The sequence below is a fragment of the Saimiri boliviensis genome, chromosome 11, assembly GCF_048565385.1.
Source record: "Saimiri boliviensis isolate mSaiBol1 chromosome 11, mSaiBol1.pri, whole genome shotgun sequence".
NCBI classification, from domain to species: Eukaryota; Metazoa; Chordata; class Mammalia; order Primates; family Cebidae; genus Saimiri; species Saimiri boliviensis.
This window is the reverse complement of record NC_133459.1, coordinates 118,572,441-118,594,236: the sequence shown is the minus strand read 5'-3', so window position 1 is coordinate 118,594,236 and position 21,796 is coordinate 118,572,441. Positions and strand designations below refer to the sequence as shown.

General features: G+C 37.8%; 1 protein-coding gene and 1 long non-coding RNA gene across 2 annotated transcripts in view; one reads left to right on the top strand and one right to left on the bottom strand.

Moving 5' to 3' along the window:
• The first annotated feature begins 694 nt into the window (after positions 1–694).
• LOC141580351 (uncharacterized) lies at positions 695–16,264 on the top strand. The gene is made up of 2 exons (XR_012512596.1): positions 695–780; positions 1,568–16,264. It is a non-coding gene; the product is annotated as an uncharacterized LOC141580351 (long non-coding RNA).
• A 4,188-nt stretch (positions 16,265–20,452) lies between these two features.
• Positions 20,453–21,796, bottom strand: part of LOC101029695 (helicase for meiosis 1) — a 177,957-nt gene continuing 176,613 nt past the window's right edge. The window contains exon 34 of the mRNA XM_074381443.1: positions 20,453–21,014. Coding sequence (XP_074237544.1) covers positions 20,870–21,014 — 145 coding nt within the window. The 3' untranslated portion in view covers positions 20,453–20,869. The remainder of the gene's footprint in view (positions 21,015–21,796) is intronic.

The following is a 21,796-nucleotide window of genomic DNA, read 5'->3' as shown; positions in this document are numbered from 1 at the left end:
TCTCTGAAAGGTTAACCGGCATCTCAGGTGCTTCTTACATAACCTTAATCCGGAGACCCATGACACTCTCAGTAGCCCAGGGAGAGTGTCCTCAGACAGTCCAGCTGGAGCAGACCTCGGCCACCTTCTAGGGTAGGCTGTCCGGGTCACTGAGATGTCACACTTGATGCTTTGCGTGGCCAACAAGCAACTCCCAACGATCTGCCCCCTGAAGGTCCCAAAACCTTCCCTCTGCCATCACTCCAGTTGTGATTGGCAAACGTTGCATTCTTGGGCTGTTTTCCTCAACAGGAGAAAAATAACAGATTTTTGCATGCTCGTGACGGCGGAGCTCAAACCTGGGCCTGTTCCACCTTAAAGGGCCCAGGCCTGCCTAGTGCTTGGGTCTCGCAGCATTTGGGCACCACCATATTTGGAGCGTGCCTACTTCGGGGCGGGAGCCTCCCTGGGGTGATCAGGTCAGTGCTGGGGGAGGTGACCTTGCTGGGTTGCTGGCACCCGAGCACAGCGGTGCACCGTTTCCGCTGCCCCATTTGTCTAACTGGCCCGGACGCTCCAGCAGCGCGAAGCTTCCCGGGAGCTCCTCGTCGGCCGCCCCCGCGGCCCGCAGCCCGGCAGAGGCGGGAAAGCAGCGCGCCTGCGCCGTGGGAACCGGGGCTGGCGGCGCGGAGCGGGGAGCGGAGGGGGCGCGGGAGCCGAGGCGCGTGCAGAGCGGCGTGTGACGCGGGGACGCCGCGCGCGCCCAACGTCGCCCCGGTTTGACGCACACGGCACCAAACTGTGAGTTTCAGGGGTTATTTGGTCAGATTCGCTGGGACCCGAGTGGGTTTCGGGCCTCTGGGCTGTGGCCGCGGCGGGACTGAGGGTGGCGGAAGAACTTGGGGGACCCGGCCTCCGGCGCTCGGGCCCGGGGAGCGACGCCCGAGGCTGGGTCCCAGCCATCCAAAAGGACGCGTTTTGCCGCACAGGCTAAGATGGCGGCGGCGGCCGAGGAGGCGGAGTTGGTGCCACACAAGGAGCCCGGGCCCCGGGTTCGGGGAGGCGGCGGCCGCGGCGGCCGCGGGGGGCCGCGGAGCTTGAGGTGAGCGGCGGCCGCCGCCGCGGGGCGGGACCCGGCGCGGAGATGGGGGGGTGCTTTCCGCTGCGGCGTCGGAGGATCCGGTAGCGGACACAAAGGGGCCGAGCTGGGCGCTAGACTTGGGGGTTTTGTTTAGTCACATGAAGCCGAGCAGCCAGTGAGCAGGAGGGGGAAGGGGCCGAGATCAGGCGGCTTGGGGAGCCTGGCGGTCGCCATTGCAATGCACCGAGTAACGGGGCGGGCCGAGAGCAGTCCCCAGCCCCTCTCGTGGAGGCTGCTCGCTGTGGCCAGAAGCGCCAGCTCTGGCATGAACTGTACACACCCCTCCCCTTACTTGGGACAGGACCGCATAGCCCTTCCCAGCCCAGTCCTGCAAGATCGGATGCGGCTAGGTGCCTGGGGAGTCACAGCAAGAGGTAAATCGCTCGAAGTGTTTGGGTGGCCAGGGTGGCCTGTTGGGTGTCCAGCTAAAGCTTCTTGCCTCTCCAGGTCTGATTCCCTGGCCTTCGTGGCCCGGGGAGCTTACTCTGCCAGAGGAAAGCAGGTGTGCTCCGCTTCTCCCGTGAACCTGAAGATGAGTTGTCCCAGACTCTTCTCAGTGATTGGAAACTTAGGTGGTGGAGCTAAAGGTTTCTTGTTACAAGACTTCTACAGACGACTCTTGTTGGGATCCATCTATGGTGTAGCAACATTAGTGGAAAAGTTTTCTTGAACTGTATAAGTGATATTGACCTGAATATAGTTGTTATAAAACTTCTATTTAGACTTCAGATTCTGTGTGATCACCAGACTCAACGAGTGGATAAACATAATTGGGGGCGAATGATGGTCCTGTCTTGTTAATAATTTCAACAGAAATGTCAAAACACCACCATCTATCCTGTTCAGTCCTGACTAATTCCACGCTTGTTGCATCTGGATGGTAGATTTGCTTTAATTGTGTATTCCCTCCCTGCAGTAGTTTGCTTTAGTTATAAACATTTTTTGGTGCCATAAGAAGGAAAACATTTCAAAAAATAGACAGCTAAAGTTCCTCAAATAAAGGAAACCTGGCTCTCTGCCTTCAGTGACATGTGTAAGTATCTGGGGAACTTGATGACAGTAATACTGCATTTTGGTAGGTTTGCTAAGAAAAAATTAGTGGTTATCACAAGGTTTTTATAACAAGGTTATAATCTAGCTTAGACATTTTAATTGGTTAAACATAAAGCTTGATTAGTATTAATGCGGTGGTATGTATTGCTTGTAAAAGTCTTAGAATTTTGAACAAATTAAAGTTATACTGCAATTATATTTTGTGGTGGGTATTAACTAATGAAGTACATATTTTTGAAACATCTAAAGTTTTGTGTTGGCCATTAACAGAATTCCTTGATTGAAGGGATATTTAAACACGTTAGATGACTGTTTAGATCTCTGTGTAAAATTGAAATTTGGGTTTTTCAACATTACTTAAAACTTTCATTTTCTTGTTTCTTTTCAGATATATACTCTCTCTTTTTTAGCTTTTCTTCTAATACAGAACAGTCTTGTATTAATGATTAGGAGATGCATTAACATTAGCAAAATGTATTCCTGGATGATACAGTTTTACAGTGGAAGGAGTATCAAAGAACAACTGCTCTTAGCCTCCTCTTTTACCATACATTGAGGACCAGAGGATTAAGTTAGTGGCATAGTGGAAAATTGCCTTTCAGCTTCTATCCATTGCTATTTTTGTCATATTGCTGGGACGAGATGAATATCTACAACTAATAATGGTTAAAAAAACAAGGGAATGTTATTGAGCATACTTATTAATTAAATATTATTAGATTCCTGAGAACTGTGGCAGTAAGTTAAAAACTTTCATATTGGCTGTGTGCGGTGGCTCCAGCCTGTAATCCCAGCACTTTGGGAGGCCAAGGCAGGCGGATCATGAGGTCATGAGATTGAGGCCATCCTGGCCAACATGGTGGAACACCCCCCCAACAAAAAAAAAATTAAAAGTTAGCTGGGTGTGGTGGCGTGCCCCTGTAGTCCCAGCTCCTTGGGAGGCTGAGGCAGGAGAATTGCTTGAACCTGGTAGACGGAGGTTGCAGTGAGCTGAGATTGTGCCACTGCACTCCGGCCTGGCGACAGAGCAAGGCTCTGTCTCAAACAATTTTCATATTATATGGTAACTTAGTTTTTAAAGTTACTTCCACTGAAACAAAATCAGGTACAAAGTACAGAAATATCAGATAGTTTGAGAGCATTGTTGCTTTTGAATTTTAAGGTTTTCCAAAAGCAATCTTGAACCAGAAATTGAAAAATTAAAGAACAACCACCAGGTACTTGATAATTTTTTTGGAAAGTTTGAAATAACTGCTGTTATTGCCAGTTATTACATTAAAAAGGAAATGAGATCAATGCTGAAAATAATGGTGCCTTTCATTTTGTATTAGTGTTTTGGTTGGATAAATGGATGTGCCACTCAGAATGTTCTTTTGTTTAAAACAACTTTTTAAGACCACTACTTCTACTGAGTGGTATCTGTAAGGTCTTTCAGGAAATTCAACAAGTAGTGACAGTCATTTATGATGGGACCCTATAGTGATCTTTAACTTCTTTGAATGTCAAACTTAGCAAAAAGTTAAATTGTTTTAAGGTTTTAAAAGTTTTTATTGGTCATTTAAGGTGCTTTTAAGTTGATTTTTGTAAATTGATAAGCTATTTTATAATTTTCAGCGTGTGAGTAGACATATTTTCATTTGGTGATAATTACAGTCACTTTCAGGTTATATGTAGTTATAAAGTAGTCTGTCACCTGCCAACCTTAAACATTTTCCAGTTTTAATTTGTCATTCAAGTTATAAGAGTGAGTGTCTTGGTTGAATTTAGACTGTTAATGAGTAGCAGGAGGGGAAAAGGAAGTTTCAAGGAAAATAGAAGTGGTGGTATATCTCCAATCTAGAGAAGGGTCAGGTCCATTTATTCTGTCATCCTAAATACTGTTCTTTAGGGTTATTTAGGCCATTTTCTTAGGATGTGATTCTGGAAGGAAAAGTGAATCCTATTCTTGTGGAAAGGCTTTTCAGTCAGGTCTTAAGATGATTGTAGCTTGCAGCAAATGTAGAAATTGGCATGTTGAGTTATCTAGCCCTGATTTTATAGAGCACTGGTTTTTGCTGTTTTTTAAAAGCATGTTCTAAATGTTTTACATTAGCAGCCTTGTAAAATAAAACAAGAGAATGAAGAGTGGAAACTGTAATACTATGGATACGTATTCAGATGAACTTCGTATTTACATTTATTTGTTATTAATCTTTCTGGTAGAGAGAATGTCTGTTTTGTAAATGGAAAATCTGTAAATGTTAAAGTTGTAAGGTATAACATTGACTGAAGTAGTTCTAGAAGTGGTGTTTTTGATTAAGGTTTATTAGAGGGAAATATACAGCTGCTGTTAATAGTGCAAGCCATTTAAACCATTGAGTTTTGGGAGATTTGAGAATCATGGAACTGATGCTAGCACTAGCTCACCCTGCTGGTTGGCTGAAAGATTTCTCCTCTTCCCCTTAAAAAACAAACTTGAAGATCACAGGAGACCCAGAGGTAGTAGAACACTAAATTACGTTATTTCTTCAGGGAGAGGAAGTTTCCATGAAAAAGGTATTTTCTTATCTCTAAGGCCTTAGTTTCTGCATTCTAATTTTTATTTTTTTGCAGATCTGCCAAGTTGAACCATGGAGTTACTATCCTTTTTTTTTTCTTTCTTTTTTTTTTTTGGTGGGGGCCAGGAGGACAACAGAGTCTCGCTCTGTCACCTAGACTGGGGTGCAGTGGCACAGTCTCAGCTCACTGTAGCCTCCACCTCCCAGGATCAAGCGATTCTCCTGCTTCAGCCTCCCAAGTAGCTGGGATTGCAGGTGCCCACCACCACACCTGGCTAATTTTTGTATTATGGGATTTCACCATGTTGACCAGGCTGGTCCTGAACTCCTGACCTCAGGTGACCTGCCTGCCTCAGCTTCCCAAAGTGATGGGATTGCAGGAGTGAGGCACCATGCCAGTCAGGAGTTGCTGTCCTTTTTAAACTTCCTGAGAAGTCTCATGTGATTATGGAGAGTTAGTATATTTTTATTCTTTTAATTTCAAGGTAAGAAATTCTTTGACAGTTGAGAGATGTTAGGAAGAAAAACAGAAAGTCCTGTGAAAATAACTTTCCAGGAGGGGAAAAACAGGATTTCAAGAGGAATAGGCGGAGGAGCCTGCCTGGGCAGAAGCAGCAGCAGTACACATATCTCTTGGTTGGGGGAAAGTGAGACTGGATTATGGTTTGCATTTCTGAGAGATTTTCTTTCCACTCTCCTACTAATCTTGGCCCTACCCCTCCTATCTGCTAGCTGTAGCCTTCCCATTTTGTTTGGAGTCTTTGGAACTGGGTTCTTGTAAGTAAAAATAAAGATAAGTGATTTGTTCCTTGGAACCTAATTCTGGTAGCCTAGATTTTGGTAGAATTGAAGTTGGGTTAGAGTGATAAATGCAGATTTTATGTGTTGGCCTTTTGGTATGTGTATCTTATTTTAAGTTGAAAATACAGCTTTTAAAAGACTTTGTACAGGAAGGGCGTGTTGGCTCACATCTGTAATCCGAGCACTTTGGGAGGCCGAGATGGGTGGATCACTTGAGGTTAGGAGTTTGAAACCAGCCTGGCCAACATGGTGAAACCCCATCTCTACCAAAAATACAAAAATTAGCCAGGTGTGGTGGTGCACACTAGTAGTCCCAGCTACTTGGGAGGCTGAGGCAGGAAAATTGCTTGAACCTGGGAGGCAAAGGCTTCAGTGAGCCGAGATACTGTGCCACTGCACTCTAGCCTGGGTGACAGAGTGAGAACCTGTCTCAAAAAACAAACAAACAAACAAAAAACACTTTGTACAAACTCTAGAAACATAAATGTGTCATGAGCCAAATAGACAATTGAAAATAAAAAATATCTAATAAAGTGTTAAGATTAAAATTCTTTACAGTTTACAAAGCATATTTACCTGTAGTCTATCAATTATTTAATTTTTTGAAAAGATTAATATTTTACTTACAAGTATCTTTTTCATCAGTTTCTTGAGAAAGATGTTAAGGACAGTCATGCTCAGCATAATGCTATTTTTTGGTCAACAGTGGACTGCATTTATGATGGTGGTCCCATAAGATTATAATACTGTACTTTTCTGTATTTTATGGGTTTTTTTTTTTTTTTTTTTTGAGACGGGGTTTCGCTCTTGTTACCCAGGCTGGAGTGCAATGGCGCGATCTCGGCTCACCGCAATCTCTGCCTCCTGGGTTCAGGCAATTCTCCTGCCTCAGCCTCCTGAGTAGCTGGGATTACAGGCACGCACCACCATGCCCAGCTGATTTTTTTGTATTTTTAGTAGAGACGGGGTTTCACCATGTTGACCAGGATGGTCTCGATCTCTTGACCCCGTGATCCACCCGCCTCGGCCTCCCAAAGTGCTGGGATTACAGGCTTGAGCCACTGCACTCGGCCCTGTATTTTATGTTCTATATTTAGATACACAAATGCTTAACAGTTATGTTACAATTGTGTATGGTATTCAGTATAATAACATGCTTTACAGGAGCATGTTGTAGCCTAGGAACAATAGGCTATACCATATAGCCTAGGTGTGTAAGTAGTCTCTACCACCTAGGTTTGTTTGAGTACGCTTTGTGATGTTTACACAATGACCAAATTGCCAAAGAATGCATGTCTCAGAATATACATCCATCCTTAAATGATGTATGACTGTATAACTGGTATTTTCAGAGCACTATTTATTGGGGAAGAGAGGGTGATGCCCAATTTATTGTTGGTTTGTGAAGGTGGGTAAAAGCCTTCACTGAGTTGGAATTAATTGCCTTTTGTTTGCTACTGACTCACTAAATACTTTACACACACAGACACATAGAATCACAATTGCAATTGTAATTATGCATATATAAAGAGGCAGGATGTAATAAGGTTTAAAAGTCTAAGTCTTGAAGTAAAATTGGCAGGGTTCAAATTTAACTGTGAGCACTAGGCAAGTGGAATTAATAATTACATCTTCATAGAAGTTTAGGGTTTATATTACATAATTCATGTAAAGTCCTTAGCCTTCTGGCACACAATGCTAAGTAAAATAAGTGTTAGCTGTTAGAGTAATAATAGTTATTACCATTGTTTAATTACTCTTTCCACATTAACTTGAAATTTTCACCTGTGAGTGATTTGGAGTTATATACTTTTGCTAATGTCCATTTTTACGCCCTATCTATAAAGACAAGTGAGAGGTAGGCATCAAAGTGTGCCTTCTCTGATTTTAGCAGCAGAATCTTATAACCAGGTTAAATATTTCAGGAATGCATTTCCAACACTGTCAGCAGATGAGTAGATGCACTTGGGAATGAGTACATTTTAATGAAGTTATTTCCCAACCAGTGTGTTGGTTTGTCTTTGTTACAACATCCTGAATTTTTTGACTCGTCTTTCAGTTTTTGACCATGAGGCCATGTGGTGGTGACCATTAGTAGGGAGAAGAAGGTGAGTGGCTATGCGTGTTAGTAATGTGCACATAAACCCAAGGTGAGAATGAGGAGGGGCTAGTGGGTAGCTAGATTGAGGAGGGTGGAATTTGGTCTTTTCATTGGATAGTCTTGAGTTGGAAATTTCCCGAACAGCTTTCCTTTTGCTGTTTTCCTCTCCACACTTTGCTTTGCTTTGTATATGTCTGTGCTGGTATGGTGTTAAAGTTACCAGTTTCCCCTCTTTAATTTTCTTTATACCACTTACCTCCTAGCACAAACACAGATTTGAAGCTTATAAGCAAATTTGTCAAAGACGACTAATAAAAGTAATTTTAAGTTCACTTGAGGAGGGTTGCTAGCATGAAATATTGTAAGTTTTTCATGTATGCTTAAAAAATATTTATAGCAATTTGGAAAATGAAGGAGGGGAAGTCACCCATAATCTTATTACCATTATATAATTGTTAGTATTTGACAAATGACATTGTCATTAATTAAGCATCTACTATATTCTATTAATAATTCTGTGATGTCTATATTCCCACTTTACATGTGACGAAACACATCCACTTAATAGTGGAACAGCCAAGTTATAACCTAGGTATATCTTGAGAAAGGTCTAGAGAGGAGACCTTTCTGTTTTACCTTCTTATCCTTCTTACATATATATCCTTTTGCCTTGTTACACAATTTGTTTCATCTCCTAGTTTTAAAGCTTAGCATTATAAAAACACTTTTCTCCCTACCCTTGTTTCAAGTGGTGTCATATTGCTCACATTATCTATTTGGACTACTATATAAAGGCTCTTTGTTTTGGCTGCTGGACATTGGTACAGTGATACCGACCAAAATGGATGCTGCCCTTTTCTTTACTGAGTGATAAAGATGAAGAAAATCAGACTCAGTCAGAACTGATACTTTATGGGATTTGAATTGCTACAGGTTTAGTCATGCTATCTTTCCATGCTGGTTGGGCATTTGACTTAGAATTGGATATAAGTAAAATACAGATGACATATAACATATTCAATTGATAGCTATCTGAAAACTTTTAAAATATTTTTACAGTTTGAAATGCCTTAAGCTTGTTAAAAATCTTAAAGGGATATTAAAATTTGATGAGCACTTAAAACTTAGTTACTGTTAGTAATTCTTAATATAATATTTAATTCATAAAAGAAAAAAGCTTAATGTTGAATTCTGGCACTCATTGGGAAGATGACATATGTTAAGAGATAATTTGTGGGACGTAGTGACTATAGTTAATATTATATATGTGAAAATTGCTAGGAGAGTATATTTTAAGTGTTTGCATCACAAAATATAACTGTAAGGTAATGCATATGTTAATTAGCTAAGTTTAACCATTGCATAATTTATATGAATTTCAGAATATCATGTTACACACCATAAATATAGACAATTTGTATTTATCAGTTTAAGAAGAAGAAGAAAAAGATAATTTGTGGGCATTTATAAGTAGATTGTGTAGGTCAGCACTGCTCAACAGAAATATGTTGAGCCACAAATGCAATTTTAGATTTGCTATAGCCACATCAAAAATAAAATAACTAGGTGAAATTTTATTAATGTATTTTATTTAACCCAGCATATCTAAAATATTATTTCAACGTATATACACATGATTGAACTATTTTACATTTTTTTCTTTTTTTAACTGTGTGAGGTCTTCAAAATATGTTGGTATTACATACTTAAATCACATCTCAGTTCAGACTAGTCAGACTTCAGGTATTCAGTAGCCACATATAGTTAGTTACTGTATTGGACAGTGCAGTTATAGATAGTCCTATGGGATATACAGAAAGAATAGTATAAAAATTGAACTGAACCATAAAAGATGGTTGAGAACAAAATGCTTGAGAAGAATATTCCTTTAAAGAAGTGATCGGAATTAAAACAGCACATGTAATTTGAAACCAGGTAATATAGTGGCTTGAATCCAGTTTAGGGAATGTGGTTTGAGGTGTGTGTGTGTGTTTGTGTGTGTATGTGTGTGTGTGTGTGAGAGAGAGAGAGAGAGAGAGAGAGAGAGATACTGATTGGGAATTTGTACTGGAGTGCCTAAATCATGTCTCATACATGAGCACTTGATAAATATTGAATTACTTAGGTGTGGTGGCTCACGCCTGTAATTCCAGCACTATGGGAGGCCGAGGTGGGCAGATCACCTGAGGTCAGGAGTTCGAGATCAGCCTGGCCAACACAGAGAAAGCCCGTCTCTACTTACTAAAAATACAAATACAAAAATTAGCTGGGCATGGTGGTACACACCTGTAATCCCAGCTATTCGGGAGGCTGAGGTAGGAGAATCACTTGAATCTGGGAGTCGGACATTGCAGTGAGCCTAGATCATGCCACTGCACACCGGCCTTGGTGACAGAGCAAGACACCATCTCCAAAAAAAAAAGAAACAAAAATTGATGACAGAGCAAGACACCATCTCCAAATATTGAATTAATATTTAGGAGAATTTATGACACTACAGAAAAGGCTGGAAGAAACATCCTAACAAAGCCTTGTGGATCTTCAAAAGGGAAAGGGTTTCATTTAGAGAATATTGATGTTCTGTGATTAGCAGTGTGATGGAGATTGATAAAGAAGGATGAGAATGGAGAAAAGGTTTTTAGATTTAGCCATTATTGGTGACTTGTTTTTAATAATTTTATTTAGGTGTGTAACTTACATACAGTGAAGTGCACAAGTCTTAAGTACAACTCAGTGAATTTATACATGTAAATATATCCAGGTACCTTACAGTTTTTTACATGCTCTTCTCCCTAGGTACTAGGAGATACTGGATTACACCTAGGGAGAAGAACATGTAAAAAAGTAGAGACATGAGAACTGTGGAATGCAAGCATTTTCCCTGGTTAGAGTCTATTTTAAATGAAATACCCAGATTCAGATGTAGAATCTCTTTCTTCACTGACGAAGGTGCCTGTGCTCCCTCCTATTAATTTCTTCCTATAGAAGTAACCACTGTTCTAACCTGTATCACCATAAATTAGCTTTTGCTTGTTTTTTTTTTCTTTTCCTTTTTATTTTTTGAGACAGGGTCTCACTCTGTCACCCTAGCTGGAGTACAGTGGTGCAATCTCGTCTCGCTGCAATCTTCATTTCCCAGGCTCAAGCAATCCTCCCACCTCAGCTTCTTGAGTACCTGGAACTACAGGTGTGTACCATCATGGCTGGCTGATTTTTGTATTTTTAATATTTTTATTTTTTGTAGAGACAGGAGATTTTGTTTTTGAACTTCTTATGGCATGTTTGTCCTCCTTCCCAAGGGTAGTGAGAATTGATGCTTGAATCTGCCTTTTTTCCTGTCCTTGTTTGGCATTGTTATATGAATTGGGAGGTAAATCAAATGATATTTGGCACTATGGCCCTTCTTTTTTTTTGCCCCCAGTGATAAAATCAGAGAGGTGCTTCTTAGTGTTCATTAATAGTAATCCTTTGAAGTTAGTTTTATGACTTGATATTTGGTTTAGAATGCAGAGATTTGAATTGTCTCCACTGATAACATAGTTGTCTGGCTTGCTGTCATTACAGTATTCTCTAGGCATATAGCCAGGAAGTAGGTGGAGGAGGTTGTGGATTGCCTCCTTATATAGATGGTTTTTGGAGCCTCCTTGATGATAGCTTCCAGGCATTATGTCAGTTAGCTATTAGGCATTTCAGGTTGCTTATTAAATTATTTGGGTATTTCTGATTGTGATTTCAGAGGTAGGAATAAATAGGTGTACTTCTCTTTATAGGTAGGTATCTACCTGTTCAACGAAAAAATAGAATATAACTAGAATGTTACTTTATGAACAGTTGCTTACAAGTGTAAATGGTTAAAACCCGTGTAAGAGACTTTATAAATGGAAAACTGAAATGAAATTGTTGATTATGATTTTTACTTTTAGTGCTTAAGTTTTTTTTTCCAAATGGAATTAATAGTTGTAGCATTATTTTTCATAAATACTGAGCAGTAGAAACCTTATTGTAGTATAGCAATATTAAATTGGTGCTTTGGGGATAAAGAATTTTTTCTGAAATGTGTATTATAATAAAGTTGTTAAAAGTACATAATAAAAAATATATCTTCACATTCTAGTATACCTAGTTGTGAAGAATAAATATGTAAATTGTGCAGAAATGGACATGAAAAGACTTTCTCATTAACATTTGGATTGTGAATGCTTTTGAGTTTATAAATGAAAATATTTACTTTAGGCTGGGTGTGATGGCTCATGCCTGTAATCCCAGCACTTTTGGAGGCCAAGATGGGCAGATTACCTGAAGTCAGGGCTTTGAAACCAGCTTAGTCAAAATGGAGAAACTCTGTCTCTAAAAATATAAAATAAAAGAAAAGAAAAAGAAAATATTTATCTTTTGGAGTTTGTAATAAGTTCGTTTAATATATTCTTGCTCCAAGGATTTTAGTATTTTTCTTGAAATAATAAAATCTCACCTGCCAACTTTTTTTATTGTGAAGTATAAAAGGCTAAAACAAATTGGTTAAATTAGGCATTGCAAAAAGTATGTGATTATTATCTCCAAAATATTGAGACTTTACACATATCAGCTTTTGGGGGCTAGATTTAGAAAATCACTAACATAAAACAATTAGAATATTCTTAATTATAGTTTTTAGAACAGACTAATATATATAGAAAAAATACACTCAAGGCTGTGTTCTATGTTAACTTTTTTTTTTTTGACAAAAGTGAATGTCATATTTGAATTTAGTTTTGGGAGATTTGATTTTTTTGTATTCAGAAAAATCTTGTTTGGTTGTTTTTCCCCCAGTTTTCACATGTTTTATTTAACTGGGTTAGTTGTCATACAGAATTCACCTAATGCTTCACCAGGGGTAGGGTTGCATATACACAGAGCATATGATATGTCGCTTACTCCAGAGAGCTCATGATCTAAGATGTAACTTGAAGCGTACTTAACCATGACACATTTAAATTACTGAGCTGACAAAAATAAAATGATCTGCAATAAGATTAATAATGCCTCTTGACAAATAATCTTTTACCTAGATTTTGAAGAAATGGCATGTATAGGTTGGTGGAAAGGGAATAATGAAATAACAGCTAGTGGGAAGAGCATGTTAAAAAAGCACAGATATTTTGGGATGCTGAGGCAAGTGGATCACCTGAGGTCGGGAGCTCGAGACCAGCTTGGCCAACATGGTGAAACCCCGTTTCTACTAAAAATATATTTTAAAAAGTTAGCCTGGTGTGGTGGTGGGTGCCTGCAATCCTAGCTACTCAGGAGGCTAAGGTAGGAGAATCACTTGAACCTGGGAGGTAGAGGTTGCAGTAAGCTGAGTTCGTGCCACTGCACTCAGCGTGGGTAACAGAGTGAAACTCCGGCTCAGGAAAAAAAGCACAGACATGAGAATTGTGGAATGCAAACGTTTTCCTTGGTTAAAGTAGAGTCTATTTTAAACAAATATAATAAATAATAAGATTGTGGCATAAGTTGGAAGAATCTGAAGAAATTTGGATTAGAAATTGGAAGTAAGGCATTCTGCTGAAGATCGTTGAACAGAATTACATGAAGAAATATGATTAGCAGCCAGATACAGCGTGATTGGAGAGGAGACTGAACTGAGGAAGGCCAGTTAGTGATACTGTCTTGGTAAGTGGTGAGGGTATGTTAAGAGTAAAGATGGGTAGTTTTAAAGTAAGTCAGATCAAATACTGTGGCTCCTCAGTTTGTAGTGCAGAGCTAAAATAAGAATGAAACAATTTTATTATCTTCCGGTATTCAAAATAAATGTACTTGAAGAAAGAGTTAATTACTTAACACTGATTGACGTATGCCTTTATCCAAAAAAAAAAAAAAAAATGGTTTGGATTTTTTTTCTGTTAAGTTTAGTTCGAAAACCAAGAAAGTTATGTTATAATGGTGTTTTCCTAATTATTAGTATTTAGAAGTAAAAATTAGTTAAGATAACTGGTAAGAGCTTGTAGTTGTGTGCTGAATTTTGAGTTGAAATTCTGCATTTTAGCCATGGCTTAAGAGACATTATAATTTATATTAGAGCTGGTGGGAAAACAGGAAATAATAAAAATTAACTGTGTGGACTACATGTTTATATTTGTTTTTAAATAGATACTTGTCTTAAAATTTAGGAACATTTGAGAATACTCTGCTTGTATAGGAAAATATTATTTTCCTATAAAATGTAGAGTTTTTAAGAATTCCTAAATTGAATGCATATTGTGTTTTATATTGGTAAAGGATGTTTCTAAAATAGAAGAATTAGAAAAACAGGAAAAATTATATATGTAATACAGTTTTTTTTAAATTTTTTTTTTTTTTTTTTTTGAGTTAGGAAATAGAACAGAAGCTTGGGAGCTAGTAGTTTTAGAATTTTAAGATACCATGTTTCAGTATAACATGTACATTTTAACCATTCTCACAGTTAATATAGGCTTAACTTGGACATATTAAGCTTTTAGGATTTATTTATTTATTTTTTGTCTTTTTGTTTTTTCCTTTTTGTGGAGAACTGGGTCTTGCTATATTGCCCAGACAGGTCTCAAACTCCTGGGCTCAAGCTGTCCTCCCGCCTCTGCCTCCCTAAGAGCTGGGATTACAGGTGTGAGCCACAGCGCCTGGCTGCTTTTAGGATTTATTATGTAGTAGTTCTCTGCTGGAGCTAAGTCTTTCCCCTTCACTCCAACAGGTATTGCCCAGGCTCTCATAGCCATTTTTTTCTTTCTATTATTATTATTATTATTATTTTGTAGAGATGTTGGGGGAGGGTCACACTTTGTAAGCTGGTCTCGAACTCTTGGGCTCAAGCAGTCCTCCTGCCGTGGCCTCCCAAAGTGCTGTGATTACAGGCATGAGCCACCGAGACTGGCCTTTCTTTTTATTCTGATGGGCAGTACTGATTGAGTCCTTTCAGGCTTTGGGTACACAGCCTTCCATTATTCCTGCTGTCAGTTTTTTGTTTTCCTACTCCTGTGCTTTTCAAACTTGATTATTCATGTATCACCTTCATCTGTGCAGTTATTACTTAGCATTTAACTGCAACAAGTAAAGACGTTAATAGTGAGGTTTTGGGGAATGTGGTAAAATAGGGAGGTATGATAACTCTGTCCAGGTAAAATAACTCTGTCCAAGTTATCTGATGAGGCAAATCAGCTAAAGCAAAATACAGTGGGTTGTTCCCTACTATCACTGGTACCTAGAGGTTTCATCTACATCTCTGAAAAATGGGGTTTCTGTATAGGTAGTATGGGTCAGGAGGAATGACAGCAAAACTATGAACTTTTCTGAACTATGAATGTTTTTGATTATCCTGATGAACTAGTGGTGCAGGAAGCTTTTCTGAAAACCCAGCTCTGAATTGCTTAAGTAGTCACTTTTTTTATACCTGTGTATGGCTCCAGAGTTCTTGGGAATAGACCCACATCCGTTGGTTTGTAGATAAGAGAAAGCTGACCCTTCTGCTGTCAGTGGAGAAGGCCCAGAATTAGTCTAGAACTGGTGCTACAGGGCCCTGGAATGCTTCAGGAATTGGTGGCTGCAGGGACCTCCAAAGGTGCCGTCTAAAAGTCTGTAATAAGTAAGCAACACTTATGGTGCCCGGAAAGGGTCTTTTACCTCATCCAAGTTTCTTCTTCGACTCTCAACCTGAGGATCTGTATTTGAGAATATTGGCCACAGTTGAGGTTAAGGGCAATCATACTGAAAAACAAGGAGAATTAAATAAAAATCTACATGTAGATTTGAAAGTTATTCCCAGTCTCATTTTCCCTCCCAGTTCTGAGAATACTGGCTGACAAGTTCTTGCCCCTAGATGTGAGATGGAAAGCTTCATTCTGTGACAGCAAACTGATGAGATCAAGGAAAATGTACAGCTAATAACAGACGGGCCCTGATTGATAATCCTACAGTATGTCTACTCATTAAGACAGAATTTCTAGGCAGCTTTTAAGTCCCTTACTCTTAAATAGGAGTTTAAGGATCACCAAACATTTGAGGATAACCCAAATATGAAAGAGAAGAGGGAAATAGAAATACTTCCAGAAGTCAAGTTTTTATAAAAAGTTACTGATTCCTCGGGAAGTAAAGATACTGCATCTTTGAAACCAGAAAAGATGCTGTGAAAAAGCAGTGTCCAGAAAACAAGAGCTCCTAGAAGTTTAGAATATGAAACATTTCATAGAAGAGATGGAAATTCAGGATATTAAATTCTTATTAGAAGGGTGGAAGATAAAGTTGAGAAAACTCCCTCAGAGCAGGACAAAAGAGTTGTAAAGTAGGAGAAAATAAGAAAACTAGAGGATCACACTTGCATGCACATTCAACATATGAAAAGTAAGAATTGGCTGGGTGCAGTGGCCTCACGCCTGTAATCCCGGCACTTTGGGAAGTTGAGGTGGGCGGATCACCTGAGGTCAGGAGTTTAAGACCAGCCTGGCCAACATGGTGAAACCCCATCTCTACTAAAAATACAAAAATTAGCGGGGCCTGTTGATGTGCGCCTATAATCCCAGCAAATCGCTTGAACCCAGGAGGCGGAGGTTGCAGTGAGCCAAGTTTGCATCACTATGCTCCAGCCTGGGTGACAGTGAGTATCTGTCTCAAAAAAAAAAAAAAAAAAAAAAAAGAATTACAAAATGGAAGAAATTATTTTAAGAATAACTGAGCAAGAAATATGAATGTCCACAGTGAAAGGGCTCGTAAATGCTCAACATGGTGACTGAAAAAAAAAAACACATCAAGATACATCATGGTGAAATTTCAGACAGCAGAAATAAAGGGAAGATCAAAAAGCTTTCAGGAATAAAGCACAAAGAAGGGAGTAGAAATAGGTAGCATTTGAAAGTAATCAGTAATGGAATAATACCTTGAAAATCCTGAAGGAGAGTTATTTCCAAACCATTCTATACCCTACCCAGCTATCAAGTGTGGGAGAGGCTAAAAATATGAAACATGAGATTGTTAGAATATTTACTTCAAAAGAACTGTATCAGGAAGTTACTAGAAGGCACAGGCTCCATCAAAGTGATGGGGTAACTGAAAAGAGGAGGCATCCAGGAAATAGGATGCAGTACGGGAGAAGAGTGGAGAGAATTTCTAGGATGATTATGAAGGGAGATTCAAGGATAGGACTGTACAGCAGGTCTGAAGAGTAACCAGTTCAGCTTGCAACAGGAGGATGAAGGGGTCTAGATGGCATGTCTTTACAGAAAAAAATGACTTTTCTGATTTAATTTTTAAGGGATTTTTGTCGGTAGTTTTCTTGTGGTAACTGTCTGATTTTGGTATGAGGGTAATATTGGCCTCATAGGAGTGAGTTAGGAAGTGTTTCCTCCTGTTTTTTTTGGCAGAATGGGTAAAAGTTTGAGAAGAATTTTGGAAGAGTTTGAGGATTAGTGTTAATTCTTGAAATGTTCCCCAGATTCCAGGGAAACAATCTGGTCGTGGATTTTTGTTTGTTTGTTTTTATGAGACAGAGTCTTGCTCTATTGCCCAGGCTGGAGTGTAATGGCACAATCGTGGCTCACTGCAGCCTAGAACTCCTAGGCTCAAATGATCTATCCTCTTGCTTCAGCCTATCAAGTAGGTGCTCCCCACTGTGGTCGGCTGGGTCCTGGCCTTTTCTTTGTGGGAAGTTCTCTCTGCTTGTTATAGGTCTATTCAGATTCCTGTGTCATCTTTAGTCAGTTTCAACAGTTTGGATTTTTCTAGGAATTTGTTCATTTCATCTACATTATGTAATCTGTTGGCACACAGTTGCATAGTGTTCTTTTATAATCCTTTTTATGAATATAAGGTTGGTAGTATTGACTCCTTTTTCATTTCCCACTGTAGTGATTTAAATCTTTCTTAGTTTAGCTAAAAATTTGTCAATTTTCTTTTTTTCAAGGAACTATCTTTTGGGTTCACTAATTTTTTTTCCCTCTACTGATTTTCTGTTCTTCATTTATTTCTGCTTTGTTTTTTATTTTTATTTTTTCCTTTTGTCTGCCTTGAGTTTAGTTTGTGTTTTTATAAAGATAGAAAGTTAGGTTATGGATTTAAGATCTTTTTTTTTTTTTTTTTAAATGCGGGCATATATAGCTATAAATTTCCCTGTAAGCATTGCATTTACTTCATCCCGTAAGTTTTAATGTGTTGTGTTTTTGCTTTCATTTATCTCAACATATTTTCTGATTTGCAGTGCAATTTCTTCTTTGGCTTACTGGTTACTTAGATGTTCATTGTTTAATTTCCACATATTTACCAATTTCCTTCTGGTATTGATTGCTAGTTTTATTCCATTGTGGTCAGAGAACATACTATGATTTTCATTTCTTTAGAATTTATTGAAACTTGTCTGATGGCCTAAGACATGGTACATACTGGAAAACGTTCCTTTTTCTGTTGTTAGGTGGAATGTTCTGTAGAATTTATAGTGTTCAAGTCCTCTATTGCCTTGATCTTCTATCTATACTATCCATTATTGATTGTGAAGTATTAAAGTTTCTAAGTATTATTTTTGAATTATCTTCTTCCTTTCAATTTTGTCAGTTTCAACTTCATGTGTTTTGGGGTTCTCTTATTAGGTGTGCACATTTTTATAAGTGGCATGTAATTTTGATGAATTGACCTTTTTATTATTATAAAACATTTTCTTTGGTTACTTTTTGCATAGTATAACTTTTTTGATCTTTTACTTTCAATTTGTTTTTATCTATTTAATCTCAGTTGTGTCTCTTATAGCTAGTATATAGTTGGATTGTGTTTTTTACCCATTCTGCCAATATATGCTTTTTGATTGAAGTGCCTGATTAATTTGCATTTAATATAATTACCAATAAAGTGGAATTTACATCTGCTATTCTGCTCTTTATTTTCTATTTGTCTCATTGTTTTTTGGGGTGTTTATTCCTCTAGTCCTCTAGTGCTGCCTTTTATGTTAAATATATATTTTCTAGTGTATCACTTAAATCACTTGTTTTGTACTGTATACTTTTAATTCATTTTTGTAGTGGATGCCCTGGGAATTATAATTAACAACTTAATTTTAGTCTAGTTCAAATTAATACTAAGTTAATTTTAATAATATACAAAAATTTTGCTCCTATATAGCTCTATTCCCTCTCCCTCCGTTGTGCTATTATTGTCATACATACATCCTTTTATACCTTTTAAATCAGACAGGAGAAAAAAAAGTCACAAAGAAAAAACAGTTATACTGTCGTTTACATTTACCTATGTAGTTACCTTCACCATGCTCTTTATTTCTTCAGACAGATTCATGTTGCTATCTAGTGTCCTTTCATTTCAGCCTGAGGGACACTCTTTAGTATTTGTTTAAATCTGTAAATGTCTTAATTTCTTCTTCCGTTATGAAAAATAGTTGTAGAATTCATGGTTGGGAGTCTTTCTTTCAGTACTTTGACACCTTTGCCATCCGGCCTCCATGGTTTCTCGTGAAAAATTAATTGTTAATGTTACTAAAGATGTTTGTCTGTGACAAGTCGCTGCTTTCTTGCTTCTTTTAGGATTCTCGCTTCCTTTTTCAATAGTTTTATGATGTGTCTAAGGTGTAGATCTCTTTGGGTTTATCCTCTGTGTTGTTCCTTGAGCTTTTTCCGGTGTTTAGGTTAATGTTTTTCATCAAACTGGGGGAATTTTTAGTCACATTTCTTCAAATGCTTTTTCTGCCTCATCCTTATATCCCCTCTCTTCTGGAATTCCTATTATGTATATGACGGTATGTTTAATCTTGTCTTATAGGTCTCATAGGCCTTATGCATTTCTAAAATTGATTTTTCTTTCTGTTCCTTAGACTGGATAATGTCATTTGATCTATTTTCAGGTTCACTGACTTTTCTAGTGAATTGCTCATTTTAGTTGTGCTTTTTAATTCCAGAATTTGGTTCTTTCTTCATAATTTTTATTTTTTATTGATATTCTCATACTTTTAGTTCTTTAGACATGCGTTTCTTTTAGTTCTTTGAATAAGCTTAAAATAACTGATTTTAAAGTTTTATCTAGTTTAGTAAGTCCCATATCTGGCTTTCCTCAAGGATAGTTTTGTGGACTGCTTTTCTCTCCGTATGTATGAGCCATACTTTGTTCTTTTTTTTTTTTTTTTGTACCTTGTAATTTTTTGTTGAATACTGCACGTTTAAAATAATATCACAACTCTGATAATCAATCAAACTCCCTCTCCCCTCTGCCCCAGTGTTATTTTAGTGATTTTTCGGAACTAATTGTATAAAATCTGTATTCTTTGTCACATATGGGCACTGAAATCTCTGCTCAGTTGACTTAGTGGTCAGCTCATAATTGGGCAGAGATTTCCTTAAATGCCTGGGACCAATAAATCTTTCTGTTGAAGTTATATGTGTATTGGGACACTCCTTCAACACTTAACCAGGTACTTTACAACTATGCCTTACTCTTTACTTCCTGCTTGTGCAGAGCCTCAAGTTTAGCCAGAGGTTGAGCACTTAGGTGTTTCTTGGACATGTGCACAGCCCTTTCCATGAATGTGGCCCTCTAGAGTCTTAGGAGTATGTTGGAGTTTTACAAAGTCCCAAGGTTTTTTGTTTGTTTGTTTGTTTGTTTGTTTTTGTTTGTTTGTTTTTTAAGGCTTTTAAGTCTATTGTTTGCCTCAGCTGTTCTTCGGTCCCTCATCCAACTGCAATATGAAACAATTGCCTCTGATTGTTTTTGACAAATGTCCTTTGGATGTCCTAGGGTATTAGGGGAAGCTTTTATACTAGATAAGTGCTGAGTCAGGTCAGATTAAATAGCTTTGTGAGTAGAGCCTTCTGGGAAACCATCAGACATGTTAAATCATAGGTTTAAGAACTGGAGAGATACTAAAGGTCACCTAGTTCAATACCTTCATTTTAAAGGTAAGACTAAAGCCCAAAGAGATTAAATAACTTGCCCAAGGTCACACTGATATTTTGTAAAACTGGACTAGTTTTATAAACATAAAACTATTTTAAATAACTTTAAATATATATGAATGTAATCATTCAGCATTTAATATTCTTTATACCCAAGGATCCCTTATTTGCTAAGATTTTCCTCATAGTATCGTCACATTAAAATAGTCAACATTATGTAGGAAAGAGATTTTTTTTTTTAAATATGACAAACACAGACCATCTGAATAACAGACCCAAGAATCTGAAAATAATCCAGTAATCTAAGAGAAAAATGTTGCCAAGTTAATAATTATAATTTCAGATGTTGGTGTTTCAATAACATTACTTGTCAATTCAAATAATTTACTCTCTTAAGTATCAATGGTAACTTACCTTTGTCTTGATATTCAGATGGTTCTTGTCTAAATTTTCCACAGATTTCATGCTGATCATGCTCCATTATAGGCAATTCAGATATGTTTAAATATTCTGACCTTTATATAGATAAAACCATAAAAATGTTAAAGAAAATACAAAAATTTATCTAAGCCTGAAAACTATTTATTCACATAAACAAAAATAATGATTTATCTTTTTAATGCTTCTATAATAAACTGTACCCAGCCTGGGTAGCAAATAAATAGGTGCTTAACAGAAGTGACCAATACTTAGTCATCTTTTACATGCCTTTAGTTAGATTAACAAAAGCCAGGATCTCTATAAGTAGTGTTGGCATCTATTCTGATGAGTCAGTTCCTGTTCTGCACTAGTTGTTAAATATATTCAATGTCATTACTGCATATAAAATGCCCTTATCTGAAAGGGAAATTACATGTATGATTGTCCTGTAGGCATCATGATACAGGAAAAGAACAGAGTTATCACCTAAGGCCTTCTGCTTGCTAACTAGGAATGTGAACTTCAGTTTTTCCATCTATACAATAGGATAAAAAATTTTATGGCTCATTGTATGGGCCATGTTGTTAAGTCAGAAAAGATAATGTGCAAATGTGTAATTTTCAAATTATAAATCTGAGATATTATTAATATGGACTGAGCCTCTAAATGGAAATTTAGACTTTGTACACCAACATGATTTCCATTTTTAAAGTATACTCTTGTCACTTAATTTATATTCCCTATAAAGAGAAAACCTAAGGGAATGACATAGGATAGGAAGTTTCCTAGGAAAGAGATGATTTAATGAATGTTATTCCCTAACTGTGGAGTTCTAAATACATTTAGGGTAGCAAAGAAAATGAAACCATTATGATGT